Source organism: Pantherophis guttatus, chromosome 11 (genome assembly GCF_059756535.1).
Source record: "Pantherophis guttatus breed Tessera chromosome 11, ASM5975653v1, whole genome shotgun sequence".
Classification (NCBI taxonomy): domain Eukaryota; kingdom Metazoa; phylum Chordata; class Lepidosauria; order Squamata; family Colubridae; genus Pantherophis; species Pantherophis guttatus.
The window spans coordinates 26,494,360-26,515,466 of record NC_142073.1 but is presented as its reverse complement, the minus strand read 5'-3'; the positions used below and the strand labels follow the sequence as shown (position 1 = coordinate 26,515,466).

The 21,107-nt window shown below is 46.6% G+C and overlaps 1 protein-coding gene across 6 annotated transcripts in view; it reads left to right on the top strand.

Annotated features, from left to right (window-relative positions):
* The window catches only part of HYDIN (HYDIN axonemal central pair apparatus protein), a 416,706-nt gene that overhangs the window by 350,879 nt on the left and 44,720 nt on the right, over positions 1-21,107 (top strand). For all 6 annotated transcript variants that reach the window (XM_087877179.1, XM_087877178.1, XM_034425679.3 and 3 more), the window contains 10 exons: positions 10,291-10,390; positions 10,848-11,016; positions 11,126-11,364; positions 12,830-12,956; positions 15,616-15,820; positions 17,469-17,704; positions 18,286-18,437; positions 18,515-18,704; positions 19,394-19,505; positions 19,682-19,942. In XM_087877179.1, coding sequence (XP_087733305.1) covers positions 10,291-10,390; positions 10,848-11,016; positions 11,126-11,364; positions 12,830-12,956; positions 15,616-15,820; positions 17,469-17,704; positions 18,286-18,437; positions 18,515-18,704; positions 19,394-19,505; positions 19,682-19,942 — 1,791 coding nt within the window. The remainder of the gene's footprint in view (positions 1-10,290; positions 10,391-10,847; positions 11,017-11,125; positions 11,365-12,829; positions 12,957-15,615; positions 15,821-17,468; positions 17,705-18,285; positions 18,438-18,514; positions 18,705-19,393; positions 19,506-19,681; positions 19,943-21,107) is intronic.

The following is a 21,107-nucleotide window of genomic DNA, read 5'->3' as shown; positions in this document are numbered from 1 at the left end:
CCTCATTAAAAGACGATAACTATATCCCCCTACTGCAGAAAATACATCAAGACCTTGAAAGATGGAAAAGGCTCAAATTGTCCCTGATTGGTAAAATTGCAGCGATCAAAATGAACATCTTACCTAAAATTTTGTTCCTATTTCAAAACATTCCGATATCATTAGATAAAAAATTCTTCCTGGACTTGAACAAACATATTAGAAACTTTCTGTGGGAGGGCAAGAAATCGAGGATTCCTTTTAAGACACTCCAAGGGAAAAGGAGCTTGGGAGGATTTGGGCTCCCTGATTGGGAATTATATCAAAAGGCAGCAAAAATAATTTGGATTAAGGAGTGGATCAAGTTACAAGATAGGAGAATCCTGACTTTAGAAGGACACGACCTTCTAGAAGGATGGCACTCCTACCTCTGGGATATAAAGAACAAGAAAAAATCCTATTTCCATAAACACAAAATCAGGGAGACTCTTATTCGCACGTGGGAGGAAATTAGACAGAGGATTTACACTAAGGTACCCAACTGGCTTTCCATTATGGAAGCGTTGGTGGCTCCAAACAGGAGAGATGATTATAAATTGGGCACATACAAGGACATCCTGGATGAAGAAGGGAAACTTAAATCGCTGGATTTATTGAGGGACCAGGGTTTTAACTTGGATTGGTGGAACTATTTTCAGATTAAATCAAGATTCCAAAAAGATAGAGACAAATTTGGGATAGAAGCTAAACATGAAAATTTTGATAAAATTATCTGGGGAATAGATAAGAAAATGTTAACAAAAATTTACAACTTTCTATTAGATGAGGATAGGGCAGAGAACATAGCAAAAAATCAACTAAATATCTGGGGAAAAAACCTGGGATATAGACTAAATTTTAACGATTGGAAGATAGCCTGGAATAGGAATTACAAAATAATGAAATCATCAACATTTAGAGAAAACCACTATAAAATGCTACACAGGTGGTACCTAGCCCCAGCTAGGTTAGCGAAAATGTTTCCAAATCTCTCAGTCACACGTTGGAAATGTGGAAAAATGGTCGGCACCTTCTATCATCTATGGTGGACTTGTCCAGAGACCAAAAAGTACTGGTCCCAAATCCGACACTGGCTCTGTGAAATAACGGGACAGGAGGTAGTCCTAGCTCCAGAACTGTTCCTCTTGGGCATAACTGATGATGGCCTTAACAACAACAAAACCCAACTTACAATTCAGATCACAACCGCGGCTAGACTAGCCTTTGCAAAATGCTGGAAAAATAAATCTGTACCCTCAGAAGAAATCCTAATAAATAAAATCCTAGAGTGCGCAGAAATGGCGAAACTGACGAGTGAGTTAAATAATGAGGACAATTCTAAATACTATGACGTATGGGGAAACTGGTATAATTGGTTGAAGAACAAGATAAAAACATGACTTTAGGATATGACCTGTTTTGTACTTGAATTTAAGTTATATTGTATTGTATTTATATTGTATATTGTATAGAATAGTGTATAGCTAAGGATGAAGCTCATTTAACATATGTTTCACTAAATTGTATAAACACTGTACCTCCGAAAGGAGATAGAGATTGTATATTTTCTTTTTATTTTGAAAAATTCAATAAAGCATTTAAAAAAAAAGAAAGAAAACCTATATAAAATGTTTTATAGATGGCATATGTCACGAGAAAGATTAACAAAAATGTTTAAGGATAAATCAGCTAAATGCTGGAAATGTTTTCAATTGCCGGGATCATATTATCATATGTGGTGGTCATGTACAGAAGCAAAAAAACTATTAGGTTAGAATACAGGCATGGTTAGAGGAAATGTTACGCCAGCACATAGAATTAAAACCAGAGTTATTTTTATTGGGTATATTACCAGAGAAATATAGCAAAGAAGATACTTATTTGATTATTCATATAATAACAGCAGCAAGAATTGTGTTTGCACAAAAGTGAAAGGCAGAAAAAATCCTGTCAGAAGGAGAGGTAATGAAGAAGATTTTAGAATGTGCAGAAATGAATAGGTTAACATTAAGAATAAAAGATAAAGAGGAATCAGTGTATTTCAAGACATGGGGACGATTTTATGCATGGCTAGAAAAGAAATATGAATAAAAGATTATAGATTAATAAATTAGATAAGGTATAAGTAAATGAGAGAGAAGACAAAAAAGAAATAGAAACCCAGATGACACCTGTGTAAATGGAAAAAGAGGAAGTGGGGGGGGGAAGGAAAAATGTTATTATATATATGTACATTTATGATGATATATGTGAAATCAGTAAAATAGAAAAGAAACTGAAAAGAAAGTAAATATAAATAGAAAATCAGGATTGCTCGGATACCATTTTGGAAAATATTGAATTGAAAATGAATACAACAATGGAGAGAGAATGGAAAGAGGAGTAGCAGGATAGATAGGAGGGGAGAAGAGAGGAAGAAAAGGAGGGGAAATTTAATTTAATTTAATTTAATTAATCATAAGGTCTTTGCGCATGCCCAAGATGGCAACTCCCGACGGAGCTCCGGTTTTGCCGGGGTGATGCCCTGGCGGTTAGGGGGTCCTTAGGGCCAGACTGTCCACCTATGGCCCATGGTGTGGTGAGAGGGCTGATTCGCCGATTCGTTGGGAGCATTATGGCTCCGGAAGATCTTTTGGGAGAGCAGTTTATGGCTTGGGTCTCCGGAACAGCTTGAAGTGAGACGGGCAGTGCTGGCGGGGTGTAAGATGGCGAGATAAGCCTGGAGCTCCATGACAGCCGACCCTGCATCCGTTGGAGGCTGCCAGAGGGATGGTGGTGCGCGGCGGCGATGGCCATTTGGCACCCTTGGCGAGACTCTGTTGGACCCTGGTGACGACAGGAGCTTCCTGCGGAGGCCAGCAGTGGGCGGTGCGGAGGAGGCCGATGGTGATGGTGGCAGTGACGACGGTGCCCGAAATGGTGGTTACCGGTGGCGGTAGTGGGAGTGGCGGGGAGACCAAAGAGGCCACAAGCGGGAGAGCAGGGACCTGCCTGATTATTTTCAGCGGAAACTCCTGGGCGACGGAGGGATGCTGACCCATTCATTGTTGGGCCAGCCCTGGACTGTCTGCCAGAGGCCTCCCCCCTCTTTTTTCAATGGGGGGGGTTAAACCAGAGGTACTTTATGCATGGAAGACCTGAAGGTGGCTAAGGAGATGGGAAGGGGACTGTGGTGTCTACCATGGTGGCTTTGCTCTGGTATGTCACTGCCTTACTCCATCTCCCCTCTCTCCTGTATTTTCGTCTCCCGTGCCCCTTTTGTGGCCGGATATTCAGCCTTTTGTGATCATTTGCTATCCAGGTTTGTTGTTTCCTGTGTGTCAGGATGAGAGTTTCCCTACTTTTATATCATCTGAGTCTCCCTGGATTTGCCTACTACATATTTCCCACAGACTATCCGTGTCTCTGAACCCAAGGATTGGCTATTCCATTTGTGCCTAGGTACAACATTGAAAGAACCGGACTAAGGCTGCTGTTTCCTCTCCCTTATATCTGGTTTGTTTTATTTATTTATTTATTTATTATATTTCTATACCGCCTTTCTCCCGTAGGACTCAAGGCGGTGTACAGTCAAGAAAAATACAGACACACAAACATTATAAAATTGCTAATTAAAATTATTACTTAGTTTGGTCAATTAAATAAAACCCAGAATTAGATAACATTTTAAAAATCATTCACATGTTCGTATGTTTAGCCCTGCCTGTTGGAACATCAGGGTCTTGAGGGCACGGCGGAGGGCATGGTCTTGGTTGCTGTGAGAGGGTGACCAATGTTTACATCTGAGTTCAAAATGGCTTAAGTTTTCTACCACTGATGTGAGAGGTCAGTGGGACTAAAATGACTTGTACCTCTGATTGATACTCTCTCCACGGGACCCTGGATAGCTAGGACATGCCCACCAGCTATGGACTATCTAGTTACAAAATGTACTTGTTGGGAGAACTCCTCAAACTGCGAGATTCCCCCCTCTCGCAGGCTTGGCCCTCTGCTCTATCGAGGGCCTATCTCGATGACGGACTTTGGAGTCCGGAGAGATGGCATACAGCAAAAAGAGGGTTATGGGGTTTTTTAGGGAAATTTTTTAATAAGATTTTAAGGGATTCTGGGAGGGGGGTAGGTTACGTGGGTTTGGGGGAAAATCCGCGGGGGAGGGTATCTGGGCCAGCTGAGGGGCGCGGCATGGGAGGTGTGGACTCAGGGGTCAAGGAGGGGGTTAGAGCTTATGATGCAGATGGCCATGACATCGATACTGTAGGTGGGAGGGGCAGATATGGCGGGAGCAGGGGGCCACATCATTTGGTGGGAGTGCGTCCTCGCTGGTTGCAAGCGGTGGCACGCTCCGGCCCCCAAAGCTCTTCTCGTTCCCCAGGTTGTACGGACCCTCAGGCCCCAGGCCTTTGGCTGATGCTCTGCAATGCCAGGTCTGTGGTAAATAAAGCCCCCCTCATTTGTGACCTTATTCAGGAGGGGGGTGCGGACCTGGTGGGTATTACGGAGACCTGGTTGGGCCAGGAGGGGGGAGCCCCCCTTGTTGATATGTGCCCACCCAGTTTCCACGCATTCCATCAGCCAAGGTCACGGGAGGGGCGGGGGGGTGGCGGTTGTCATTAACGAGGGTCTTAGACCGAGGGAGGCCACTGTTCCTCAGACAGCTGGATGTGAGTCCCTCCTTGTGAAGTGGGGTCATAGGGTGCAGTTGTGCTTGCTAGTCACATACCTGGCTCCCTGCCACGTGGCAGCAGCCCTGCCCGAGCTCCTCGACGTTATAGCCGCGGTGGCGGTTGACACCCCGCTTATGGTCATGGGGGATTTTAACCTGCCATCAGTCGGCGAGACGTCCGGGGTGGCTCGGGAGTTCATAGCTTCCATGACGGCCATGGACCTGACCCAGTTAATTTATGGCCCTACTCACATGGGGGGACACACACTGGACCTGGTTTTTGTCTCTGGACAGTGGTTGAGTGGTCTTGAGATAGGGGATATAGCGATTGAACCCTTGTCATGGTCAGATCACTCCCTCCTTTGCCTGGACCTTCGAATCGCCACACCCCGGTGCAGGGAGGCGGAACCGACCAGGTGGTTCCGCCCCAGGTGCCTGATGGATCCTGATAGGTTCCAGATGGAGATTGGGCCATTTCCTGAGGTTCTGGCACACGACTCGGCTGAGGACTTAGTAGCCGCCTGGGATAGGGCGGCTGCTGGGGCTTTGGACCGAGTCGTGCCTTTGCGGCCTCTGACCTGGCGCCGGTCTCACCTGGCTCCTTGGTATACTGAGGAGCTGAGGGAGATGAAGCGCCAGAAAAGATGCCTAGAGAGCAGTTGGAGGGCTAGTCGTTCTGAATCCGACCGGACACTGGTAAGATCATTGGCCCCCACGGAGAGGGCGCGCAACTTGGACGTCCTTCTGGATTCACGGCTGTCTTTAGAAGAGCACTTGACGGCCGTGACCGGGAGGATTTTTCATCAGGTTTGCCTGATTCGCCAGTTGCGTCCCTTTCTGGATTGGGACTCGTTACGCACGGTCACTCATGCCCTTGTCACCTCCCGCCTGGACTATTGCAACGCTCTCTACATGGGGCTCCCCTTGAGGAGCACCCGGAGGCTCCAACTGGCGCAGAGTGCGGCCGCGCGGGTGGTAATGGGAACGACATGGCGTTCCCATGTAACACCTCTCCTGCGCGAGCTGCACTGGCTCCCGGTGGTCTTCCGGGTGCGCTTCAAGGTTTTGGTTACCACCTTTAAAGCGCTCCATGGCTTAGGACCTGGGTACTTGCGGGACCGCCTACTACCAAGCACAGAGACGGCATTGGTCGCATTGGTTGATGATCTCTGGAGGGCTCGGGACAGGTGTTGCTTCTCTGTCCTGGTCCTATTAGACCTCTCAGCGGCTTTTGATACCATCGACCATGGTATCATGCTGCACCAGTTGGAAGGGTTGGGGGTGGGGGGCACTGTTTTACAGTGGTTCTCCTCCTTTCTCTCCACCGGTCGCAGTCTGTGTTGACAGGGGGGCAGAGGTCGACCCCGAGGCCCCTTGTATGTGCGGTGCCGCAAAGATCGGTCCTCTCGCCCCTTCTGTTCAATATTTATGTGAAGCCGCTGGGCAAGATCATCCGTGGTTTTGGGGTGAAGTACCATCAGTACGCTGATGACACCCAGCTGTACATCTCCACCCTAGATCACCCCAATGATGCCCTTGAGGTGATGTCCCGGTGCCTGGAGGCCGTACGGATCTGGATGGGGAGGAACAGACTCAGACTCAACCCATCCAAGACCGAGTGGCTGTGGTTTCCGACGTCCCGATATAGTCAGTTGGCGCCATCACTGACTATTGGGGGCGAGTCGTTGGCCCCCACAGATGGGGTTCGCAACTTGGGCGTCCTCCTGGATTCACGGCTGTCTTTAGAAGAGCATATGGCGGCCGTGGCCAGGAGGACTTTTTATCAGGTTCGCCTGATTCGCCAGTTGTGTCCCTTTCTGGATTGGGACTCGTTACGCACGGTCACTCACGCCCTTGTCACCTCACGCCTGGACTATTGCAATGCTTTCTACATGGGGTTCCCCTTGAGGAGCACCCGGAGGCTCCAACTGGTCCAGAATGCGGCCACGCGGGTGGTGACGGGAGCGACGTGGCGCTCCCATGTGACCCCCCTCCTGCACGAGCTGCACTGGCTCCCAGTGGTCTTCTGGGTGCGCTTCACGGTTTTGGTTACCACCTTTAAAGCGCTCCATGGCTTAGGACCTGGTTACTTACGGGACCGTGCACTCTGCGCCAGTTGGAGCATCCGGGTGCACCTCAAGGGGAGCCCCATGTAGAGAGTGTTACAATAGTCCAGACGAGAGGTGACGAGGGCATGAGTGACTGTGCGTAAGGAGTCCTGATCTAGAAAGGGACGCAACTGGCGAATCAGGCGAACCTGATGAAAAATCCTCCCGGTCATGGCCGTCAAGTGCTCTTCTAAAGACAGCCGTGAATCCAGGAGGATGCCCAAGTTATGAGCCCTTTCCGTGGGGGCCAATGATTCGCCCCCAATAGCCAGCGATGGCGCCAGCTGACTATATCGGGACGTCGGAAACCACAGCCACTCGGTCTTGGATGGGTTGAGCCTGAGCCCGTTTCTCCCCATCCAGATCCATACGGCCTCCAGGCACTGGGACATCACTTCAAGGGCATCGTTGGGGTGGTCCGGGGTGGAGATGTACAGCTGGGTGTCGTCAGCGTACAGATGGTACTTCACCCCGAAACCACGGATGATCTCGCCCAGCGGCTTTACATAAATGTTGAACAAAAGGGGCGAGAGAACTGATCCCTGCGGCACCCCACATATAAGGGGCTTCGGGGTCGATCTCTGCCCCCCTGTCAACACAGACTGTGACCGGTCAGAGAGAAAGGAGGAGAACCACCATAAAACGGTGCCTCCCACCCCCAACCCTTCCAGCCGGTGCAGCATGATACCATGGTCGATGGTATCAAAAGCCGCTGAGAGGTCTAACAGGACCAGGACAGAGGAACAACCCCTGTCCCGAGCCCTCCAGAGATCATCAACCAACGCGACCAATGCCGTTTCCGTGCTGTACCCAGGCCTGAAGCCCGACTGGAATGGATCTAGATACGACGCTTCATCCAGGTACTGGGGAAGCTGTCGCGCAACCACACTCTCAACAACCTTCGCAACGAAGCAAAGGTTGGAGACTGGATGATAATTAGCCAATACTGCCGGGTCCAGGGAAGGCTTCTTGAGGAGGGGCCTTACCACCGCCTCTTTCAGGGCGGCGGGGAAGACACCCTCACCCAACGAAGCATTTATAATCCCCTGGAGCCAGCCTCGCGTCACCTCCCGGGAAGCCAGCACTAACCAGGAGGGGCACGGGTCCAACAAACATGTGGTCGCGTTCAATCTACCCAGAATCCTTTCTACATCATTTGGGGTCACAGGATCAAACTCATCCCAGATAACAGTCTCAAGACCTGCCTCCGTCACCCTCGCTGGATCTATCCAGTCAGAGTCCAGACCTGCCCGAATCTGAGTGATTTTGTCATGCAGATACTGAACAAAATCCTCAGCTCTTCCCTACAAGGGGTCCTCCTGCGCTTCCTGGTGGAGCAGGGAGCGGGTCACCCTAAACAGGGCGGCCGGGCGATTATCTGATGACGCAATAAGAGCAGTAAAATGGGTACATTTTGCTGCTTTTATCGCCACTAGGTAACTCCTAATATGAGATCTTACCAGTGTTCGGTCAGATTCAGAAAGACTAGCCCTCCAACAGCTCTCTAGGCGTCTTTTCCGGCGCTTCATCTCCCTCAGCTCCTCGGTAAACCAAGGAGCCAGGCGAGATCGGCGCCAGGTCAGAGGCCGCAAAGGCACGACTCGGTCCAGGGCTCCAGCAGCCGCCCTATCCCAGGCGGCCACTAGGTCCCCAGATGAGGCGTGAGCCAGAACCTCCGGGATTGGCCCAAGCTCCATCTGGAACCTATCAGGTTCCATCAGGCGCCTGGGGCGGTTCCATCTTATCAGTTCCGCCTCCCTGCAGCGGGGTGCCGCGGTTCGAAGGTCAAGGCGAAGGAGCGAGTGATCCGACCATGACAAGGGCTCGATGACTATATCCCCTATCTCGAGATCACTCAACCACTGTCCAGAGACAAAAACCAAGTCCAGTGTGTTTCCCCCAGTGTGCGTAGGGCCATGAATTAGTTGGGTCAGGTCCATGGCCGTCATGGAAGCCATGAACTCCCGAGCCACCTCAGACGCCTCACCCACGGATGGCAGGTTGAAATCCCCCATGACCATAAGTCTGGGGGTATCAACCGCCACCGCGGCAATAACGTTGAGTAGCTCGGGCAGGGCTGCCACCATGTGGCAGGGAGCCAGGTACGTGATCAGCAAACCCATCTGAACCACTTCACAAGGAGGGACTCATAACCAGCTGTCTGAGGTACAGTGGTCTCCCTCGGCCTAAGGCCTTCTCTAATAATAACCGCTACTCCCCCGCCCCTCCCCTGTGACCTTGGCTGATGGAATGCGTGGAAACCTGGTGGGCACATTTCTACCAGAGGGACCCCTCCCTCTGGGCCCAACCAGGTCTCCGTGATACCCGCCAGGTCTGCTCCCCCCTCGTAAACAAGATCACAGATGAGGGGGGCTTTATTTACTACGGACCTGGCGTTGCACAGCATCAGGCGAAGGCCCGGGCCCTGAAGGTCTGTACTACCTGGAGAACGGGTGGAGCCTTGGGGGCCGGAGCACCCTACCGCTTGAAGACAGCGGGTGCGTGCTCCCTTAACATGATATGGCCCCCTGCTCCCGCCATATCTACCTCTCCCACACACAGTACCGATGGTAAAAACACAGTCTGGACCAGCTCGACCCCCTCCAGATCCCCCCCCGCCGAACATCCTGGCCAAGCCCAACTCTCCCCCTAGTGGGTTATCCCCCAAACCCACAACCCTAATTCCAATCCCACCCCCCTCCCCCCTCCCCGAACCCCTTAAGAGTTTAGACAAGGACAATTTTAAAAAACCCCGCAGCCCCCTCTTTGCGGCATGCCACCTCTCGGGGCTCCCTCGATGATGATCGAGGTAGGCCCTCGATAGAATGGAGGGCCAAGCCTGCGAGAGGGGGGAGTCTCGCAGACCAAGAAGCTCCGCTGCTGAGTACATTGATCATAATGGGTGACACGACCATATCCTGAGGGTGTATATAAAGGACCGAGGAGAAGACAAAGGAATGGGGGATCTCAGAGACATATTCGCAGGACCAAGTCCCCTGTCCCCTCACAACAGAGGACATAGTCCAAAGCCAAGACGACCACAGTTTCAAGGGGGAAATAGATCCAACCACCCTCTCATGGTGGTTAGGTCAGCTGGACAGCCCCCTCTTGTGGTGAGGTGGTAGCAATGAACCGATGCATATAGACAGCGTCCGGGGGTCAGGTCCAAAAATCGCCCTCTCACGGCGGTTTGTCCGATGGTAAAAACCGATGGTAAAGTCCCCTCACTGGTAAAGTGCATATATGTAGAAAGCCTCCCGGTTCAGCCCCCAGGGGCTCTGACACCTGGCCACCCTCTCACAGTGGTCAGGCAAATGTCTAGCCCCCTCAGCCGACGGGATGCAGCCATGTACCAGTCTCCCATTCAGGTGGAAATAGCCCTCTCCAAAGTCAGGAGGGTTCAGAATAGTAATAGAACATAGCGCCAATGAGTCCCACAGGCTGACAGTTTTGAGCATTTTCCTCAGCTTCATGCCTTCTTTTCTGTTTGTGGCCCTACAGGAACAAATGGTGGTTTGGAATTTGGGATTGTCAGAGTTATGGACGAAGCGAAGCAGATGTTATCAATGAAGAACAAAGGCAAATATGAGATTGCTTTCAGGTAAGCCCTGCTCTTCAGAGGATTCCCTTTGTTCTGCCTTTGCTCCCTGCTTCAATATCATTAATTAAAGCTCAATGAAAGCCTCAAAGATTAGTCATTCGAGTTCACCTCACTCACACTTTTGTCCTACAATTCCAACACTCCAAATCCCGCACACCCTTTTTGTTCAATAAAGTCTGCATTGTTCACATTTTATTTAAATGTTATTATTTGAGGCCTTTTTTAATTTTGAAATGTGTACATGCATGCTTTTAATCTGTAATTGCCACAGTGGGCTGCTTGTTGGTTGGAGAGGCACACTGGCTTCCGCAAAGCTCTTCCGCAAAGTCTAACTCTCAGACTAAGAAATTGTGATTGGATGGGTGGGTGGATGGGCAATTGAGATGATGAGACCCACACCACAAAGAAACAGATGCAAGAGATTGTGGATATTTAGGATTGTGTTCTTCTTCCCCAGCTTGGTTATTGAATCCACAGAATATGGGATGTCTAACCTGGGTCAGCTGTTCACCATCCAGCCCCAGAAGGGGAATCTGAGTCCCAATGACCGTCCTACACAGGTCCAGATTGTCTTTCATTCGAAGAAGGAAGTGAAAATTGAGGACAAGCCTGTTCTGCAGTGCCATGTAAGACCCCTGGGTGTAACTGGGTGGAAAGAAGGCTGCTCAGCTAGCATTAGAGCCAACAAGGTGGGAGCCAGCCATCGGCCTGAGCCTCTTTTCCTGCTCGCTCTAGGTGATTGAGCCTTCCCTCTGTGAGGGGGGGGAGACCATCGCCACCATCCCTATCCGATTGTCAGTGCTGTCCTTATTCAGCAAGTACAATATTGTCCCTCCATCTGTCATTAACTTTGGGCCGCTGATGAACGGCACCCGGAAGGCCAGCAGCTTCACCATCGAGAACAAAGGGGTCCTGGACTTTAAGTTCACCATCTGCAAGCAAGTCCGTGATGTTGTGATTACAGCAAGGAAAGGGTGAGCTTCGTCTTCGGGGATCGGGCCACTGGGATCTGTCAGTCTGATTTGTTCTGTGCATGGAATCAGATGCCCATAGAACAGAGACATATTTAGAGATGAGAACAGCAGAATTTCACTTCTCAGCACGGCCGCATCTTTCTATGTGCTCATGTGTGCATTTGTTTCTTGAAATTTATTTATTATATTAAAGTTCTCAGAGCAGGTTATAAAGTTATTTAAAATACTAAAACTTTCTTATAACAAAAATTGCAATATGTAAATAGCACAAGAAAGAGATAAACATTCACATGTAGAGCAGGTGTTTGAAAATGAAACCAATATAATCTATAGAAATACCTGGAAGAAGGAAAATGTTTTTGCCTGGCAAAAAGGTTCATTTTCTTTAGAATTTTCCTAAATGTGGCAGCACTCAGGGATCGCTGTCTGCCCAAGTGATCCTAGTGAAGCAGAAGCCGTTCTGGCCCAGAAACTGTTCTAAAGGTTGGTACCCAATTGTAAATTTTAATTTTAATCACACCCTTGGAAGAGATCTTAATGGTCAATTCATTCAACTGGGATCTACCAGATCATCTGATAGATGACCTTTGAAGACCTCCAGCAAAAGGGAATCTCCCACATAATGAGACACTTACGTGACAGCCTGTTCCACTGCATGACACTTGGTACCATCAGGAAACTTCTCCTGGTGTCTACCCTGAAGTTTCTTCAGTGGTACAATCTAGTATTTACAACCACTTGTTCAGCAACCATTCAAAGTTATGATGACCCTGAACTGGAAGGACTTAGAGCCATTGCAACAATGCGGTCACACAATCACAATTTATGAAGTTCTCTGCCGGCTTCCCACAAGCAAAGCCAATGGGGAAGCCATCAGGAAGACTGTTCAGGAGTCTTGTTTTGGACCATCTTCTTGGGGGACAATGGTCCTTACTTCAATCAGGAATTTACATGTCTACAATCAGGACAGTGGATGACCTCAGAGATGCTCTCAGATGGGTTTGATGGCTAGCCTGTCATCAACATGTTGCCCACTACTCGATTTAACTTTTTCCAACTGTTCTACCATGAGAAACTTTGGGGAGCAGAATAGGGAACTGCAGCCCTCACAGCCAGTCTGCGCTTTCCTTGAGTAAGGAACTAGCACTTCAAAGGAAGGACACATGCATCAAATGTTCTTGTGAGAACTCTCACAGTTACCACAACCCAGAAGTGTAAAATGTGGAAGTGGAAGCAGAGCTCAGATTCGCCACAAAGACCCCCTGGGGATCTCCCAACTTGGCCAGTATGTGTGTGGGATCTCTCTTTTGATTCCTTTGGGGAGGTCTATTGTGGCCCTGGGAAGGTGAGTGTGGGTATGATCCCGAAGGCTTGTAAAGCACATTCTCAGAAAGTGGACTGTGCATCCTCATGCAACCTTACCTGCCTGTGCTCTGAGACTATTTTGTAATGCTTCCTCTTTCAGAAACTCTAATATCAAAAGTTCCCGTTCCCGTGACACAGACATCAGCCGGCAGAACGCTTTTATGAGCACGGGCAGGCAAAGCAAACACGCAGATTCTTTGCAGAAAGACATGAACCTGATAGGGCAGGTAGGCAAAGGATGGCTTCTTCTACTTTCCACTTCTCCCACCCCGACGGCCAGCCTTTTTTTATATATAATTTTATTTGTAGTTTTTTCTTTAACCTCCATAAGTGCTTAGTGAGCAGTGTATTGTCTGGGTCGATATACTTTATACACAATACTAATAATAATAATATTATTTAGATATACATTATCATAATCTTTCAACTTCTAACATTTGTGTATACATTGTAGTTATAATATATTTCTATTATATATCAGTATATATAATACTATTTTCCCAATTTCTACTTTCTACCTCTTTTTTCTAACTCTTAATAAAGTAGCCACCATATTAAGAAGTATTCTATATCTATCCATCATCTCTTGCCCTTTTTAGAATTTGAACTCTTATTGACTTTTTGGTAAACCTTTCATGTTTCTCCCTTGGGATCTTGTATCTCCTTACATAACGCTTATTTAATCTTAAGTATTTCATCTGCCTCAACACCTATCTCTTGCTGTTAGATCTCTAGAGCACCCATCTGTAATTCTTTCATCACTTTTGGGAGAACTTTCTCTTTATTCTCTTCTATATTTTGAGCTCTTAAAGAGTAATCTATCTGTTCTGTTTTAAGAATTATTACTATCTCTTCCATATCTTTATCTGCTTGTATCATTTTTTTAATTTATCTCCTCAATTCTTTCCTCAGCTCCTTCTGGTTTCTATTTTCTGAGTTTTTTGTTCATCTTTTATTGTCATTTGCTGGGGGTTTTCTAGTCTCACATCAGTTCCATCATCTCCTTATGATGCCTTGTCATATCTTCCTGAATACATTGAAACATCAATAATATTTCTTTATGAACTGTATTTGTTGTCCCCTGTTGAAACATTTTGTAATAATTTAATAGGCTAAAAATTACTCAGTATTCCACCAAGATTCCAATATCCCAATTGCCCAGAAACACCAAAAATGCCAGTACCATGTTTCCCCAAAAATAAGTCTCTGTCTTATATTTTTTGAACCCTGAAAGGCCCGCTTGGCTTTATTGCCATGCACTCAAAAGCTTGATTGGGCTTATTATCAGGGGATGTCTTATTGTGGGGAAAACAAGGTATTAATAAAGTTTACTTGGTCCCGAGACTGTTCCTCAGAATCCCCAAAATTTATAGTCCTTAAATTTTTTTAATTTGCACCCTCAAAATTATTAAAATTTTTAAGTCCTGTTTAATCCTTCTCCTTTCTTCTTTCACCTTGCAGAGTGTTCTATCAAATAGTATTAATAATCCAGATTGGCCCACCAGAGTTCCCCAAATCTCTTTAATCCACAGAATCAATTGTTCAGTTTCAAGGATGTTTCTTGTTAATTATAGTCCACCTTGCCTTAAAAATCTTCAAAAGGTTCACTAAATACTTCCAAGCAGCCAAAACACCAGTAGATATGGAACCAAAATAAAGAGGCCTTCCAGGTATTGTTTGACTTTCTCCTCCTCCTTGATTTTCTTCTGTTATCAATCAATCCTCACTTGCCAAGGTATTTTCCCACCATGTACTAGTATAATATCTTCTTTCACCAGTAGGTGGCATCCTGCTCTAAGTTCCAGCATTAAACAAAATGAGGATAGAACAGCTGATTGTCAAAAAGATTGCGGAGAAAAAAAACCAAAATTCCTTTTTCCGTATATGATTTCTTCCAGTAATCAGACAGTGTTATCCACAAATTAAGTCACTTTTCACACTACTACAAGTTCCAGTCTTGTAGAAGGACTTCCTATATTTTAAAGCTTCATAGTCTTCCGTTAAAAGTTAGTTTCACTTTTGGGTCTATAATCTTTCTCCGTGTGATAAATCACCTCTTTCTTAGCGTTTTGGAGAGGCTTTTTTAAAAAGAACTCTTTTATTTAGGTTTCAATCTCTAATATAGAAGTTGAAAGTTGTCTCACCAGTTCCAATCCTCTGTTCACAAACCGCTCCAGCTCATAATCTTCTTGTCTCAGTTGTCACAGCTTCGGTCTTGCCAAAATGGCCGTCGTCTCTGCTGCTGATCAGGAGGGTTTCTTTGGATCAAGCAAGGAAATTGCTGTTTCCTCGCGATCTACGAAGTGTCCCTCCTTTCTTCACCAGCCACTTTCTTCAGTGGCTTTGACCCTGTAGAGACTCCTGGCAAGCAGGTATCGGCTGGGTTTTACGGGGCTCCACAGAGCTCTGCTATCCCATAGCTGTCCCGCTGTGATGCCAACAGGTGAATCTCCCACCCCCACCCCTACCCCGAACAGCCAGCCTTGATTAGGCAACGTTCATGTTTATTTGGAGAAAATGGGCATGGGGCAGGATTCTCCCATCCAGTTTTCTCCATGCTGCTCCAGAACCTCAAGCCCCTGGAAGTCCAAGGGAAACAGGGCCAGGGACATATGATCCAGAAGGTGCAGCTCCAGTGGGGAGGACCATAGGAAGATGATTTCCCAGCATGGATCCCACACTTGGGGTGCTTCTCTGTGAATCAAGGAAAGACTTTGCCCTGTCTCACTTTCCTCGGTTTTCACTGGCCCTTGGGAAACAATTGCCACTGCTGAATCTCCAGGGCTCCTTTGCAGACTTGTTTGTTTGCATCTCCCTCTCTTGCTGGAGAACAGCTGGTATCACCAGCAGTTGTTTAAGAGAAAGCAATCCATATCTTCTCCACAGGCTCGCTTCTCTTCCGGTATGTTCACTGTGTCTCCGGGATATGGAAACATTGCTGCAGGAGGCCATCAGGTCATCACAGTGGATTGCTTTGCTGAGCCTGCTGGGAAGTGTGAAGAATATCTGATCATTGAGATCACAGACCGAGACCCTGAAGACAGTCCCGGAGGCATCCTCTACACTCTTGTTGCAGAGTCCTGCATCCCAGGTAGATAGACCTTCTATCTTGCTCCTGGCTTACACTGCCTGAGGACACAGACCATGGTCTACACACCAGAACCAGGAAATCAAGTTTTATTTTTCCTGAGAAACAACCTGAGGTATTAAACATGTAATTGTCCCTTAGATGAAGGCCTGGTTTAGAAAGAGATGGTCAAAAGAAAGGTTAAAGTGCATTTCTGAGAGATTACCAACATACAAAGATTTCTGAAAATATTTCTGATGAAGGCATTAGCACCTTGGCATGGAAGAAGGCTACCTCAGGTCTTCATGGAGGCTTGGCCTCCTGAGGGAGGAGGGCAGGCATGAATATTAGTGTAGTAATGGGCAGATGGAGATGTAGCAGGAGACATGGGTGGACTGTGCTCAGCGAACACAGTCTTGGTTTCTTATGCCCATTCCACAGTGCCTGGTCATTGGACCTTCTGAAGCCCAGGGGGCTTTTGACTGCTGCTGCTATTGAAGGCCAGACAACTTGCAAGAGAGGTGAGAGAAGTTCCTCTCACCTCACTCCATCTCAAAGCATTTAGATTCACTCTAAGATGGATGTCATCTGAATGCTTTGAGGATTGGTCTGGCTTTTTAACTTGGAATGAGTTTGACACTATTACCCCCCAAGGAAATGGATGAGGTTCTCTGGGCTGGGAACTTAGTCTCCTGTTTAATGAGATAAATGTCCTTGCTGGCTAGCCAAGGCCTCTGGGAAATAAGGTGTGGTGGGGCCCAGGGTGGTAGGGAATCTAGAATAGAAATTGAAATAATAGAAATTGAAATAATAGAAATTGAAATAATAGAAATTGAAATAGAAATAATAGAAATAGAAATAATAGAAATAGAAATTGAAATAGAAATAATAGAAATTGAAATAGAAATAATAGAAATTGAAATAGAAATAGAAATAATAGAAATAGAGCTGGAAGGGATCTTGGTGGTCTTCTAGTTCAGGGATGTCAAATTCACCAAAGAGAGAAGTAACCTGGAATTAAAGAGAAACTTCCTAACAGTGAGGACAATTAACTTATTGCTTAACGCATTGTAAGCCGCCCTGAGTCTCCGGAGAAGGGCGGCATATAAATCAAATTTAAAAAAAAAAAAAATAACTAGTGGGACAGCTTTGCCTTCAGAAATTGTGGGTGCTCCTTCACTGGAGGTTTTAAAGAAGAAACTGAACAGTTACTTATCTGAAATGGCATAGGTTCTCCTGCTTGAGCAGGGGGCTGGACTAGAAGACCTCCAAGGTCCCTTCCAGATTCTATTCTATTCTATTCTATTCTATTCTATTCTATTCTATTCTATTCTATTCTATTCTATTCCTATTCCTATTCCTATTCCTATTCCTATTCCTATTCCTATTCCTATTCCTATTCTCGCTCAGGGAGGAGGAAGGGGGGAGGAGGAGAAGGACAAGGCAACGTCAAGTCTAGGGAGAATCTCTCTCTAGCACCCCTGAAGGTAGTGCAAAAGTCAACCTCGCAGCTCTCAGGTTGAAAGCAGGCAGCTTAAGTTAGAAGAAGGGGTTGGGGAATGCTGATTAGTTGCCAGGATCCTTGCTGAAATTGCCTCCTGCAGTTCCTGTGATCTTGTGCATATGATGAGGAAAGAGTCCCTGACAGTTGCTGTCATGTTGGTTTCCCAAGGATTTGTGACTGACAATCCAGGGATCATTTACGAGGAGCATCGGATCTGTAACAGTGGCAACCTCAGCCAGGTGCTGAAGTCCATAGGCTGCGAAGGGGTGTTTGTGACAGATGAGAACAAGTTTCTCTTTAACAATGTCCTGGTTGGGCACCAGGCAACAGCCCGCTTCAAGATCTGCAACCCTGGCCGGATCCCCTGCGATGTTGTCATGATCACAAAGCCCATTTCTGCCAAGGTAAGAGGAGGACAGTGTTTACATGACATGTTTTGTAACATTGTCCCATTCCATTTCATGGGAGGCTCGGAAGAACATTAATCGTGTAGCAATTTGGTGAGTGCTTGCGCCTGCCCGCCTGTCTTGCGAAGGGGTAGATGCTCTGGGAGCCATTGATTTAGAGAGGCCTGTTCCTGACTTTTCTTACAATAAGCAGAAAGACGAGGTTGTCCATTCCCATTACAGGCAGGTTGAGTAGAATAGAAATGGCAATAGCACTTAGACTTATATACCGCTTCACAGCGCTTTCTAGCCCCCTCTAAGTGGTTTACAGAGTTAGCATATTGCCCCCAACAATCTGGGTCCTCATTTTACCCACCTCAGAAGGATGGAAGTCTGAGTCAACCTTGAGCTGGTGAGGATTAAACTGCCGAACTGTTGTCAGCTGGTACTGCATTCTAACCACTGCACCACCACAGCTCTTAGAAATATACTGCAGCCAAACTCCATAGCGTGTAATGGGTGGGGTGGTGGGTGGGGTACTCAGAGCTTTCTCTGGAGTGATTCCTGAAGTTCTGCTTGCTCTATGGATGTTTCCTCAGTCCACTTCCCGAATCAGCGACACCTTTGAGCTCCATCCTGTGCGCATGTCCATCGCCAGTCATTCGCATGCCTTTGCAACCCTGACCTTCTCACCACAGGCCATGCAAAACTACCAGTGCATTTTTGAGGCTTCAGTAGATGCAATGCCCAGGTAATTCCCAATTGGCTGCTGAAGAGGGCATGTTTCTTAATCTGCACATAAGAACAACGCTTTCTCTTGTCTTTCAGTGTGGTTGCCAGATCAAGAGCTCTATCCTTTGAAGTCAGTGGAGATGGCAGCCTTCCTCAGATCACCATTGTGCGCCCTGTTCTTCGCAATAAAAAGGGGAACCCACTCCTCCTCTTCAGAAAGCTCCTCTTAGGTCACACGGAAGTGCTCCCCCTTGTTCTTAAGAATAGCGGCAGCCTTTTAGTCCAGGTAGCAGCCAGTGCTCAGAAGAGCAATCATAGACTGGGAAGGGGGTCTTGAGGGGGGAAGGCTTAGAGTGCCATTGTGGCAAAAAAGTGCTCTCTCTGCCATCTTTCCTTGCTGGGCTATTAGTGCTGCTCACTTGCTTCCACCCCTCTGAGAGTTGCCCTATTTCTAGGGATCAGAAAACAAGGGCAGCTGAGATTTGGGGGAGGGGGGGATAAAAGGACAAGGGAAGACAGATGGGAAATCCAGTGTTCCTGAGGTAGCCTACATACTGCCAATTGAAATCAGAGCTGTGGAAAGCTTTCTGAGACTCAAGACTCTTTGCTAAAGAATGTGGGTGCTGAATAACTATGAGGAGAGCTAGACAATATCATTGTGTCAGATATTTCCTTACCAGGTTCCTCAAGGCCTTCAACAGTGGCAGGGCTTCTAATGCCCTGGAAAAGGTCCTAAAAATTCAGGGATACATTCAGAGAATATGTTTCTGCCTTGAAAGTAGCCCCCATTGAACTGTACAGCACAGTCAAACATCAGCACAGAAAATATTTTATGACATTTTGTATTAGATCATAAAATGCTTTATGACAATTTAATGTCATGAAATGTTTTATAAAGTTTGCCAAATTTCAGTTCTATGGAAGTCATGGGTTCCATTTCAGGGCATTTATTATCCTCATTGTTCCCTCTCGCAGTTGTACCTGGATGTGTCCGATGAGAGTGGGGCCTTCACCCTGAGGCCCAGGCCCACCACCCAGTGCATTTACCTCTCTTCTCAGAACGAGGAGTGCGAGCCCAGCGATGGAGGTAAAAGCTGCCTCTCTGCCTGGGGCAAGAGCTCCTTCTGCGCTGGGAAGGAGGGGATGAGGGATGAGTAAGAGTGCAGCACTAGCTGTCTGTGGGCCACTACAGGTCTCTGCTACAGTGCAAGGGAACTCTTTCCATGCTTTTAACACTCACACTCACTCTTTGCATCTTTGTAGTCCGAAAACCACACACGGCCTCCTTGGTGCTGCACAGTGGGGAGGCAGCTGAGTTGGATGTGATTTTCCAGCCCAGCTTGGTCCAGCGAGTCGAAGGGCTGATCCACCTTTCTATTGTGGACAACCAGTATGAGGAAACCAGCATCCAGATGGTTGGCGAAGGCTACCAGGATAATGTCACACTAGACAATGTTCATAGCCCAATGGCCGAGACTGATGCAGAGGACATTGAAGGGCAACTGGATGAGAACACAGGAGAGGGTGAGTCAGCCTGAGAAACTGCAGAGGGTGCGGAAGGCGGGTGGGAAAGGCCCTTCTTTTTCTCCGAGGCTCCCAGGACAAAGGGCCCAAATCACTTGTGCCTCTTCCTTTGCCCAGCAAGAGGGCTTCCACAAGGAGACCCAGCCTTTCTCTGAGGAGGCTTGGCCAGGCCGCTTCCACCCATTTTTTTCCTCCTGAAAGAGAAGAGGTCTGAATGTTGGACATCTTCTCTCAGTTCAGCAACTGAATGCTTTTCCTCTCCCTCTTTAATTCACGAACTGGCCGAATCGGATGCCGTCTTTTTTTTTTTTATAAAAAGTTGTTTTTTATTTTTTACACATACACACACACAAACATGCAATGTATTTTTGCTGAACAGAGTATTTGGCCGGTTAACAAATTTAAACAGTTTTTAGTCCTTTCAACTAAAATTACAATTTCTATACCTCCTTTTTGCCATAGTATTTATTTTCACCTATTTTTTACCAATATTACCCTTTATTTTCATCTCTAATTTTAACCAAATTCCATTTTTCCCTTCTATTCCATATTAAACCCCTTCTCATTGTCATCTTCTACCCCCAGAGATACGGAGGATCCCGGATCTGCGCACCTTCCGCCGCGCTTTAAAGACCTTATTATTTCACCAGGCGGGCCTGGCCTAATTTTCTCCCTCTTTTATAAAAGATTTTTAATTTTTAAATATCTTTTAGTATTTTATACATTCAATTTTAAAATTGGTTTTAAATAGTTTGGGGTTTTAAATTTGTCGGGGCCAAAATTATTTAATTTGATTTTATTCTACTTTTAAATTTTGTATGTATGTGTTTTATTGTTTGGCTGTGCACCACCCTGAGTCCTTCGGGAGTAGGGCGGTATAGAAATCAAATCAAATCAAATAAATAAAATAAATCTGTTTTTGTATCCATCATCAGATTAATTAATTTTGTGGTGTTACAGTTGTTCAATTCTTATAAGAATAGTAAACCCACTTATTTTATAACATACATTTCCTTAAATAATACAGTCTAACATTTTAATATAAATCAATTAATTGTGTAAATATCTTTTTTATTTATATATTCAAACAAGAAAAAAAAAGAATATAAACGTGGATTAGTTCCATTTTCATACATCAATTAATTTTTCCCATATGATCCTCCAA